Source organism: Salvia miltiorrhiza, chromosome 2 (assembly GCF_028751815.1).
Source record: "Salvia miltiorrhiza cultivar Shanhuang (shh) chromosome 2, IMPLAD_Smil_shh, whole genome shotgun sequence".
NCBI lineage: Eukaryota > Viridiplantae > Streptophyta > Magnoliopsida > Lamiales > Lamiaceae > Salvia > Salvia miltiorrhiza.
This window is the reverse complement of record NC_080388.1, coordinates 18,030,814-18,042,150: the sequence shown is the minus strand read 5'-3', so window position 1 is coordinate 18,042,150 and position 11,337 is coordinate 18,030,814. Positions and strand designations below refer to the sequence as shown.

General features: G+C 37.8%; 1 protein-coding gene across 1 annotated transcript; it reads left to right on the top strand.

Moving 5' to 3' along the window:
- Positions 1-4,769: 4,769 nt before the first annotated feature.
- On the top strand, positions 4,770-10,394 carry LOC131011442 (cellulose synthase-like protein E1). Its single transcript, XM_057939239.1, has 8 exons — positions 4,770-5,348; positions 5,423-5,741; positions 8,186-8,326; positions 8,442-8,570; positions 8,765-8,977; positions 9,057-9,281; positions 9,362-9,709; positions 9,793-10,394. Exons 1-8 carry the CDS (start codon positions 5,095-5,097, stop codon positions 10,339-10,341), a joined length of 2,178 nt encoding a protein of 725 aa, XP_057795222.1. The 5' UTR covers positions 4,770-5,094; the 3' UTR covers positions 10,342-10,394.
- The last annotated feature ends 943 nt before the right edge of the window (positions 10,395-11,337 follow it).

The following is an 11,337-nucleotide window of genomic DNA, read 5'->3' as shown; positions in this document are numbered from 1 at the left end:
TTTTATCATATTTTACATCTTTTGGAGAGCTTTGAGAAGACGGAGAACACCATTGGAGCAAGAACTGAAGATTCTCAATTTGACTACGGTTTTATTGTTAAATGTTTTACAGTTTTATTGAGATATTGATTTTTAGTCATATGTCTATGTGTGGCTAGAATCCCTTTTTCCCAGGGTTTAGGGAGTAGACATGGTTTGAATTTCTGACTGTTTGATTCAGTTAATTAAGATTGTTATTCCTTTTTATGTCCTTGTTATAATTGTTTGCTTTATTGATTGGCCACCAATTTAGCATAATCATAGGTTTTAATTTGAGATCGGGAGATGATAATTATTACCTGAACTAAAAACATAGAACACGTTTATTTTAATTCTAAAGGGAATTGATAACTGTGAGGGCGTTAATCCTAGGAACTTTTAGGAGTTACATGTTAGAAGTGCGATCCAGGGATGGTAGCCTTGCATGTAATCAACGATTTTTATGCCACGGGAGTGGGTATGGACTAGCTTAGAGATTGCCTTAGGAATCGTCTTATTAATTGAATTGAACATGTTAGTTAGGAGAATCTGTTGAAACCTTTGCCTTGGGAAATCTTGTCTTATCTGTTTCTCTGTTCCACAGCTTGATTTATTTTCTTTCCAGTGTTTATTTATTTATTTAGTTTAAAAACAAAATTCTCAATTTCGTTTGTCCAGATAGAGTAGAATAATTTAGGACAGGAATTGATAATAATTAGTCTCTGTGGAATACGACCTTGCTTGCTACTGTACACAATTGCACCCGTACACTTGCGGCGTGTTAAAATAAAATAGCGAACACTAATCATCTGACCGTGGAGTAGGAATGTTGTTTCCAAACTACGTAAAAATCCTTATGTTCTTTATCTGCTTTCAGTTATTCCTTTATCTGTGCTAAATTTGTTTTCAACTAAATTGGATTAACTGAAAAGTGTAACTAAGAATTTTATAAGTGACAAACCTTTTCTAAAGGCTATTCGCATTAAGTTTAAATTTCGCTGCTGAGTTATTAGTCTAACTGACCATTCAACTGATGGTCAGTGAGACCAATAACTCTACTCTGTTTTACAAACTCTAGACTGAAGCCTTACGTGGATATCAGTTAAGTTTAATGCTCGACTGATATCAATATACTGAGTTCACTTCAGTATCAGTCTACAACCTATTTCCAACTGAAATTTGGTTAGTTTGTTTTTGTAAATAGCCTAAAGGTGTATTTCTTCACCCCCCCATACACCTGTCCAGTCAACCCTCTGGGACCCCAACAATTGGTATTAGAGTAGGTTGTTCGCAAGAACAAGATGTTCTGACCTAGTTCTACCGAACTAGATCTTTCAAGAGGATTGTCAAAATTTTCAAAACTTTCTTTTTCTCCAACATGCAAAGTGCTCCCCTTTCTTTCTTTTCTTATTTTTTTCTTTTTCGCTTTCATGGTGATGAGAAGTAAGGATCTCATCAGCGCAGGACCTACGAGAGCATACAAGTTGGTATGGTTAAACTAACAATGCAGGACTATGACAACCACGAGTCAATAGCCAAGATGCGGAGAACGCGAGGACTGCGCAGCCTTAGAGCTCAATAATCAAGTCGTGCTAAGGGAAGCGTCAGCGTAGCCCTGAGGACAAAGTAATTTCGCTATAGTGCACAGCCTTAGAGCTCAGTAATCAAGTCGTGCTAAGGGAAGCGTCTGCGTAGCCCTGAGGACAAAGTAATTCTGCTATACTGCGCAGGTTAATTTAATTGGTTATCGAAGGCTTTATTGAAGGTTCCTCAACACAAGTAAAGAAGAATACTGGGAAAAGTGATCGTCTGCACAGCCGGAACAACGCTAGCCTGCACTGCTCAGAGGGACATTAACAATTGTAAAGCTGCAAGTTAGTTAGTAAAGAATATTCCTCCGATAATGACATAGGCATGTACTCTAGCATGTGGAGTACGTGAATTAGAGTAGAAAGTCTAATGTACCCTTTGCCCTTGTAAATTCCTATAAATACTCTTTGTAACCTTCTTCACAAGTTAAGTTCCCCGGAATACAAAAGAGTGTTCTGAAGTTTTTTGGAGTTTTTCTACAAGTTTTCCACTAGTTTTCCGCGGTCTCTTTCACAACACAGGTGTTTCTCTTTGTTTAAATAATGTTTAGATTAGGTGTTGGTGTGAGGCTTCACCACATGGCCAGGAACACTGAAGACTCAGCAAGAGACTTCGTCGACAACTACTTTCGTGGAGTCAACGATCTTGAAATTGGATCATTGAATTCCAATTCTGATGATTCATATGTTTTCCCTGAAGAGAATGAGAGTCCAAAATACTTACCTCTTGGAAAAGTGAGTGAGCATGATCAAGTCATGTGTGAATATCAAGACTTGAGAAAGCTATTTGAGAACCTCATAAGGGAAAATCGGAGATTAGAGAAGGAGATCGGCAAAGTATGGTTTGATCAAGAAACAATCATTCTCTACTTCCCAGATGAAGTAGACATTGATAAATAGATTGTAGAAGACAACAGACTAATGAGGAAAATGGAACTTCTACAATAAAAAAAGACAAAGTTGCGATCTCTTCTAGAAGATACTGAGAATGATTTGAAGCGATCAACAAAGGAGCTTGATGAAATCATTCGTGAAGCAACACGTCAGTATAGACTGGCTAATCAGTGGAAAAGGAGCAGTGAGAAAAGAAAACAAGATGAGACAACCTCTGTTCTGAAGAACCAGTTGAGAATGGATCAATCGAGTCCATTGATCCAGAAGAAGAGCTCGTGAAGGGAAGAATGGCTACTGACGCCTGCAGTTCATCAACGCTTCAAACCTTCTCCGATGAAGATGAAGATAAGCAGCGCGATAAAGGGAAAGAAACTGTTGACATGGATGCAGAAGATCCCAGTCCTTTATCAGACACATCCTCAAATGATTCTACAAGCTTAGATTTTGAGAATCAATTCTTCTTCGTGGGGAATGGTGTAAAAGATTCAGGAGCCTTCACCTCTGAACCAGTAATGCATGAAGTGAGTGAGTTGGATCAAGTTTTGTGTGGCTACGGGGATCTGAGATGCAAACTTGAACATATCCTCGTAGAGAAACAGAGGTTGGAAATGGCTATTGCCATGACTGCATCTAGGATAAACGAAACCTCCATGCTTATCGCTGATGAAGATGGGCTAGAAAATTTAATGGAGACACTTCATATTGAGTTAGATCAACTCATTCAAGGACACTTAATTAAGAATGAAGCTGACCTAATTCAAGCAAGATGAGATCTTGATGAAACCTTGCTTGAACAATCAAAAGTTAAACTGAAGAAAGGTCAGTGGGTTGAGTTTTGGGTTGAGAACGATACTATTAGTTGCACTCTCCCGTCTCCAATGCCAGAGGAAAGCGATAGAAGAAGATCGACTGAAGAAGATAAGGGAAAAAGAGTTCTGGATGAAGAGGCTACTGATGATTTCAACAATGTCTTTACAAAATCTTCCAAAGATCATGAATCTGGATCTCATCAGTCTCAGATTAGACAACCTCGGTCCATGATTGAACTTGTTCAACCAAAAGAGTTTCAGTCTGTTGCTGCTCCGTTAGCTCAAAGGCGACACAATGATAATAACACAAGTTATCGTGTTGTTCCATGGCCTGATTTTGAAGAGGAGGAGCTGAATGCAAACGCCGAAGAGGAGTCAAGAGAAGCATCAGCACCAAATGAAGACTCTTCATCATTAGAGAGAAGATCAGTCAACAATGGAGATTTAAAGAAAGACGACTGAAGATCTTTCTGAGGACATGCCAACTGCAACTGTCAAAGGGAAACCCCAACATTTGAAGAAACGGAGTTGAGATCAAGATGGTTCAAAAGAAATCAGTTCATTTTCAAGGTGAAACTGAACTTCTTCAGTTCAACTGAATTGGGTATCGACTGACTACGATGTTCAGTCGACTCGTAAGCTTCCCTAATTGTCCTTGTGACAATATCTTAGTTCACTTTCCCATGCTTTATTCTATCTAATTTGTTGTCTCTTTGGTCAATTAATATTGTTGGGAAATGTTAACTGAAATTTCTTCTCTAAGAAATCTTTCTCCCTTTGTGTTCGCACTGATTTATGGAACTCAGTTATGTTCGATTGATCCCCTCGTTAACAGTTAACTGATCTGTTTTCAGATTTATTTGCTTTAACTGGAAATGGTTAACTGGACTGCTTTGCTACCTCGTTTAATTGCCTTAACTGAAATTTCCTTGCATTTATATTTAAATGCTATTTGCTTTTAAGTAGTTCTCCCATGATCTCTAAAAATCCCGCCCTTTTATAAAAGCGAATTTTTAGAATACGTGTCAGCTCTCCACTCCTTCAGATTTCAAACATCATTGAAACCGCCTTAGGCACGATTCTCTGCAACATCTCGAAACGGTTCATTTTCTTCAGAGGATTTACCCAATCCTCTCATTCTCGGTCTTTTCATCTCTCATTTGTGTCCTTCTTTCATCTTTTCTCCTGCTCTAAAACCTGAACTCCACAGTTGAATTCTGTGAGAAAAAGTCTAAACCTTGTAGAAAAACTTCTGACACTACCTCAAAATGACAAAATCATCTCACCCCGCCAACCAGAAGACTGTGTACTACGAGGCCTCTATCTCTTCAGAAGTTCTGCTAAGCCAGAATGACCACGACAAATTGAACGAGATTCTCACTCGTCATGATTGGCTCAACTTTATTTATTCCGTGCCTCGACACTTCTTGGAAGATAAAGTGCCTCAACTTTATTTTTTTCATAAACGGAACGAGTATTTCTTACGGGGAGAACACGAATATTATTAGGCGGCGAGGGATGCATTGCATGTTATTTTACCTTTTCCATACCGAAAAGAGAAATAAGCAAAAACTCAAATTTCGGTCCAACTCTGTCTATTATTGAATGGAATATCATCTCCTGCATCACCCAGCAAAATACTTTCTCCAAGGCTGCGATATGGGGCCACTTCAAAAGTTAAAATCCAAAACGCCCACCATGTGTTGTATATATATAGAGGGAGAGATAAGAGATTGATTAACTACAACTCATAAGTTGATAACCTTATCTCTGAGTAATAAATTATGGCTGAAAACTCACTTTTCGAAACCAAGAAAGTCAAGGGCGGTTCCGTCTACAAGCTCTTTGCTACTTCCATATTCGTGGGAATCATTCTGATTTGGGTTTACAGAGCAACTCACGTCATCGAAAATGGGAGGCTTGTTTGGATGGGAATGCTTGCAGCAGAATTATGGTTCGGGTTTTACTGGATCCTCACTCAGTCCCATCGCTGGAATCGCGTTCATCGCCGCACCTTCAAAGACAGGCTCTCGCAGAGGTTTCCTTTTATAGCTTAGTTTTATATAAATGCCTATGCTTTTTCAGTGTGTTGATTACTTGGTTTATGAATAGGTACGAGAATGATTTGGGTGGCGTAGACATTTTTGTGTGCACAGCTGATCCGAAAATAGAGCCGCCGATGCTGGTGATTAACACTGTTTTATCAGTGATGGCTTACGATTACCCGCCGGAGAAACTAGCTGTGTATCTCTCCGACGATGCTGCCTCCGATCTCACATTTTATGCTCTCTTGGAAGCATCCACTTTTGCTAAGCATTGGTTGCCGTATTGCAAGAAATTCAAAGTCGAACCGCGGTCGCCACAACCCTATTTCAGCTCAGAGTCTGCCCACTTGGAACCTCATCAGGCTCAACGTTTTGCTTCACTCAAGGTACTGCTACTTTTGATGCTGCATAAGAGCTACTAGATTTTGATATGGATTCACCTTGTAGAATTCACGGAGTTAAGTGTAGTGTTCGCTTAACCAGGGGGCTTAGCCCACTGGCCACCGGGTCCTCACTTAAGTGAAGTGACCCGGGTTCGATCCCTCTTGGGAGCGAATTGGAGATTGGAGATATAAGGTGGATTTTGGTGAATGGAGAGATAAGGTGGTTCTTGGAGTGGATGGGGAACTAATTACTAACATCTAACATGACTTTGTCCGATCAAAAAAAAAAAAGTGTAGTGTTCGCTTATTTTGGGATAATTGCCTCAAATGCACCAACTTTGATTTTGTGGATTCTCGTAAAGTTGATGTGGCATGCCTCGCCGGCTAATCAAACGACAACGTCTCTAATTACCTTAAACGATGTCGTTTTCCACGATTTTAAGCAAATTACAATTTCTAGTTTTATATATTTGTTGATTAGGGCTTCAAATGTCCTCATTTCTTCTCCCAAAATTTCTCATCTCAGTTGAAATTCTTGTTCCATAAATTTTCTAAAGAAAAAAAAAACATATGAATTAAATAAAATTATATTTTAAAGAGTACAAGATACTTGATGTGGGTATTTTTGTACATGATGAGAAGTAGCGCCTCTCCGGATTAGTCACACTATTTGAAGCCTGCAAGATGCACGGCTCTGGTTCTTCGCATCTGCAGAATTTTGGAGGTAAAGGAAAATTGTATGAGCTCAGTCGTCCCGTTTGAGAAGAAGAATCCACCAGTTCAAAGATTTTTGCTGCAAATGAGAATTTATGGAACAAGAATTTTAACTGAGAGGAGAAAATTTGGGAGAAGAAATGAGGACATTTGAAGCCCTAATCGACAAATATATAAAACTAGAAATTGTAATTTGCTTAAAATCGTGGAAAACGACATCGCTTAAGGTAATTAGAGACATTGGCGTTTGATTAGCCGGCGAGGCGTGCCATATCAACTTTACGGGCAAGGGCGGAGCCAGACTTTTGATTCAGGGGGGTCCAAAAAAATTTTAACGTAACTTTGAAAGTGTGGCAAAGAAATCACTCATCTTTTATAATTTTTGCAATTTCATCCCCCAATTTTTTCGATTGTCGAATTGTTAACTTAAAGTTTGTGTGAATTATTTCTCCATGTAATATTCATGTTACGATGTATTTTTCAATAAAATTACTACATATTGAAAATTATGGTGCAAATACAAGATACAATCTCTTTCTAATTTGAAAAAAAAAATTAATTGAAATTGTACGAAACGGCGTCGTTTAGGCCTCACAAAAACGACGTCGTCTTTACTAATCCACGTAAGTTAAGTTGCAATTCAACACTCTGACGATCTAAAAAAAATAGGGGACGTAATTGAAAAAATAGTGATTTAATTCGCCACAGTCAAAAGTCATGTTAAAATTACAAATTTGAAATAGTTTGTGATTTTATTTGCAAAAATCTCATAAAACTTTGTAAGATAAAGTAACTTTCAATATCAAATTAAAAAAATAAATCTCTAAAATCCAATCCAATCATGATATGTATAAATTAATTATGTGTTCACTTCTTCAAAACGTCTCAACTCTAAATATTGCATACCAATTACAGTTTAAAATAGCTCAACATAATAATAATGTAGATAAAATTATATATTTTTTATTTTTAATATAAAATTACGAAAATACCCCTACTATTTTTGAAAATTCCAGGGGGGCCCAGTGACCCCCCTGCCCCACCCCTAGCTCCGCCCCTGTTTACGGGAATCCACATCAGCATTAAGTTGGCCGGAAAATTACTCTATAAGTCAATTGCAACAAATTGAAAGGTAATTCAAATTTTTGTTACAATTAAAAAGATTGTCAAAAAATCAGATTTTGGTATAAAGTGGGGTATTTTCATGCAATTTGTCGTCCGGCGAGGCATGCCACATCAACTTTACGGGAATCCACATCAGCATTAAGTTGGCCGGAAAATTTCTCCGGAAGTCAATTGCAACAAATTGAAAGGTAGTTCAAATTTTTGCTACAATTGAAAAGATTGTCAAAAAACCAAATTTTGGTATAAAGTGAGGTATTTTCATGCAATTTGCCCAACAAAAAAAGAACAAAGTTCATGTATTTTGGGACGAGTTTTAAATTTCATGTGCAAAATAAAAGGCGATCCAAGTTCGTTTATTTTGAGCCAATTAATCCTTTATTTATTCTATCTTTTCTTTTATTGTTATCCATATTAGTTTGAGATCTTGAGTTTATGTGTGTCAACAAAAAGTTTCTACTTTCAGGAAATATGTTATTCACTTGAGTAGTATAGAGCAATTTTGATAACTTATAATGTATGGCAGTTCAATTAGTTTTAACTTTTTTCCTTAATTTTTCCATCTATGCACTGAAAGCATATTCTAACCATTTTGCAAACTGTTTGTGTAGAAACTGTATGAAGAAATGGAGAACAGGATTGAGCTAGCAAAGAAACTTGGGACGGTCGCCAAATCTGCACTTATAGATCACAGAGGATTCTCTAGTTGGGATTCTTATAGGTCGCAAACGGATCATGATGCCATGCTGCATGTAGGAGCCACATTACATTCTCCTTCAACTCTAATAGCATGACTTTGTGAAAATTTGCCATAAACCGAGTTCTTTCAAGAATCTACGGGATGACATCTCTGTTCATATTTTTCAGATACTAATTGATAGGGATGGAGAAGCAACGGATATTGAAGGGTGTAGATTGCCAACTTTGGTGTATTTGGCTCGGGAGAAGCGCCCCCACCATTTTCACAATTTTAAAGCAGGAGCTATGAATGCTTTGGTGAGTTACATAAAAAATTCAAGATGAAGATCGAACTATCAGTTTCTGAGTATCAAATGGTTATTTCTGCTTTTTAGACTCATAAGTTAAAAATTTAATGTTGAGATTCTGCAAGTCCTCAAAGTAAGAGAAATTCTTCGTGAAACAGATTATAGACAAGCTGTTATAATTCTGCCACTGTATCATGTATGCAGATAAGGGTGTCCTCAGAGATCAGCAATGGACCTATAATTCTAAATGTTGATTGTGACATGTACTCTAATAATTCACAATCAATTCGAGATGCACTGTGCTTCTTTTTGGACGAAGAGAAGGGCCACGAGATTGCGTATGTACAATTTCCCCAGAAATTCCATAACCTTACTAGGAATGAACTCTATGGAGGCTCCTTGAGAATTATTTTTGAGGTGAGTACATAATTTCCATGATATTACTGAGCATACCGTAATTTGTTTGCTTGTTTCCAATGATCTTTTGGCAATTCAGGTTGAATTTCTTGGTTTGGATGGTTGTGGTGGACCTATGTACGTTGGAACCGGCTGCTTCCACAGAAGGGACATTCTTTGTGGAAGACAATTGAGCGAGGCTTCCATGTTCGAGTTTAAGGGAAGGACCAATTCCAGAAGTGGAGAGAGTGATGCTGAACTGGAAGAAAGAGCAAAGGCATTAGCAAGCTGCACATATGAGCTCAACACTCAATGGGGCCACGAGGTTTCTCTCTCCCCCACCCTCCCTTCTGCAAGCATGTTATCCGTTATGTAAACATAAAATATATGACAATTGTTGAATAGATGGGCTTGAAGTATGGCTGCCTGGTTGAGGATGTGATCACCGGGCTGTCAATTCAGTGTCGAGGGTGGAAATCCGTTTACTTCAACCCTGAGAGAGAGGCTTTCTTGGGTTTAGCGGTAACAACACTTGATCAAACACTAGGACAGCATAAGAGATGGTCAGAAGGAGACCTGCAGATTTTGCTGTCGAAATACAGCCCCATAACGTATGGAATTGGAAGGATAAACGCCGGCCTAATAATGGGATATTGCACCTATTGCCTCTGGCCAGTTAATTGCTTTGCAACGTTATACTACTCTATCATACCCTCTCTCTATCTACTCAAGGGAGTCTCCTTGTTTCCACAGGTACACAAATATGTTATGATTTGTGACTTTTGTGTATCCACAAACAACCTTTTTATGTGATGTTCCAAACAAAAAGTATACAGGTCTCAAGCGTGTGGTTTCTTCCATTTGCCTACGTGATGATTGCTAAGCACGTATATAGCTTTCTCGAGTATCTCTGGTCTGGAGGGACTGCCCTAGGGTGGTGGAACGAGCAGAGAATGTGGCTCTACAAAAGAACAAGCTCATATCTGTTTGCAGTGACGGACACCATGTTGAAGCTGTTGGGAATTTCTGATTCAGGATTTGTGATCTCAGCCAAAGTGTCTGATGCAGATGTGTTGGAGAGATACGAACAAGAGAAGATAGAGTTTGGAGGCACTCCCACGTTCACCATACTGTCAGCAGTAGCAATGCTCAATCTGTTGTGCTTGGTTGGTACGGTGATCAGAGTGATCCGGGCAGGCGAAGTCGAGTCCTTCCATCAGACCTTGGCTTTGCAGATTATTTTGTGTGGAGTTCTGGTTTTAATCAATTTGCCACTGTACAATGCTGCTTTTGTTCGAGCTGATAAGGGGAGGCTGGCTAGCGTTGTCACGCTTAGAAGTACATTGGTGGCTCTGTCTTTGTGTAGCTTGTATTCGTTGCTGTAGAAATATTCAATCGAATATGCTTGGGAATGGACACATTAATTGTTAGCCAGAAATCTGGACTTCTTGGAGTAGCTCCACATGGTTTTGGATTTACTTGCATCATTAATATTGAAAGACTGGTGAGGTCACCAGTTTGTAGATAAATCTCACCAAATTTATCATTGTCTTTTCGACTGCAGGAGTTATTTAATAACGATTGACAATAGCGTTGCCCATTTAAATTGGTCTGGCAGGCCAAACCGTGAACTGGCCCATCCAAGGGCGGAACCAGAATTTCGATTCAGGTTGATCCAAATTTTTTTGTAAATAAAATTAATAATTAAATTAAAAAATAAAAAATAAAATAAATTAAACTAAAAATAAATAATAATCATTAACACAAATATAATATCATTTAAATTACAAAAAAATACATATCAAAATAAATTTTCAAGTTCATACAAAACAACTTCAAAAAATCAAGATGGATAAAATCATGAACTATTTCGAATTAACAATTTTAATGTAACTTTTGAAATGTAGTGAATTAAATAAGCATCTTTTCAAATTTTTAGGGTTAATTTGTTTTAAATCAACAAACTTTATGCATTTTCCGGTTTTTCCCAAAACAAATTAAAATTTGTTCTAAATACATAAACTTTTATAATTTCTGAAATTTTCCATAATAGTCAACTCCGGTGAAATTGAATCTGACGTGGAATATTTGAAAGGTTTAGTTTGGTTTAAATTCATAAACTTTACAAACTTTCCGATTCCCCCCCCCCAAAAAAAAATCAAATTTTAATATCCAAGAACTCCTGTTTTGAACAGCTTTTAATTGATTTTGACTTCTCTATTTCTCCTAGACTTCCCTCAAACCAACAATCATCAATCCAAAATCATCAAAATTCAATAGAATCTGCCAGGGAAAAAAAAATTAACACACAATCGTATCTAATGGGAAATGCCAAAATAACTAGGAATTTCAATAACACACCAGTTCAAGTTTAGACAATC

Coding starts and splice junctions, on each gene's coding strand:
- LOC131011442 (XM_057939239.1), top strand. CDS start 5,095: ATGGCTGAAAACTCACTTTTCGAAACCAAGAAAGTCAAGGGCGGTTCC. Junction 8,327..8,441: donor ATCATGATGCCATGCTGCAT/GTAGGAGCCACA, acceptor CATATTTTTCAG/ATACTAATTGATAGGGATGG. Junction 8,571..8,764: donor CAGGAGCTATGAATGCTTTG/GTGAGTTACATA, acceptor TCATGTATGCAG/ATAAGGGTGTCCTCAGAGAT.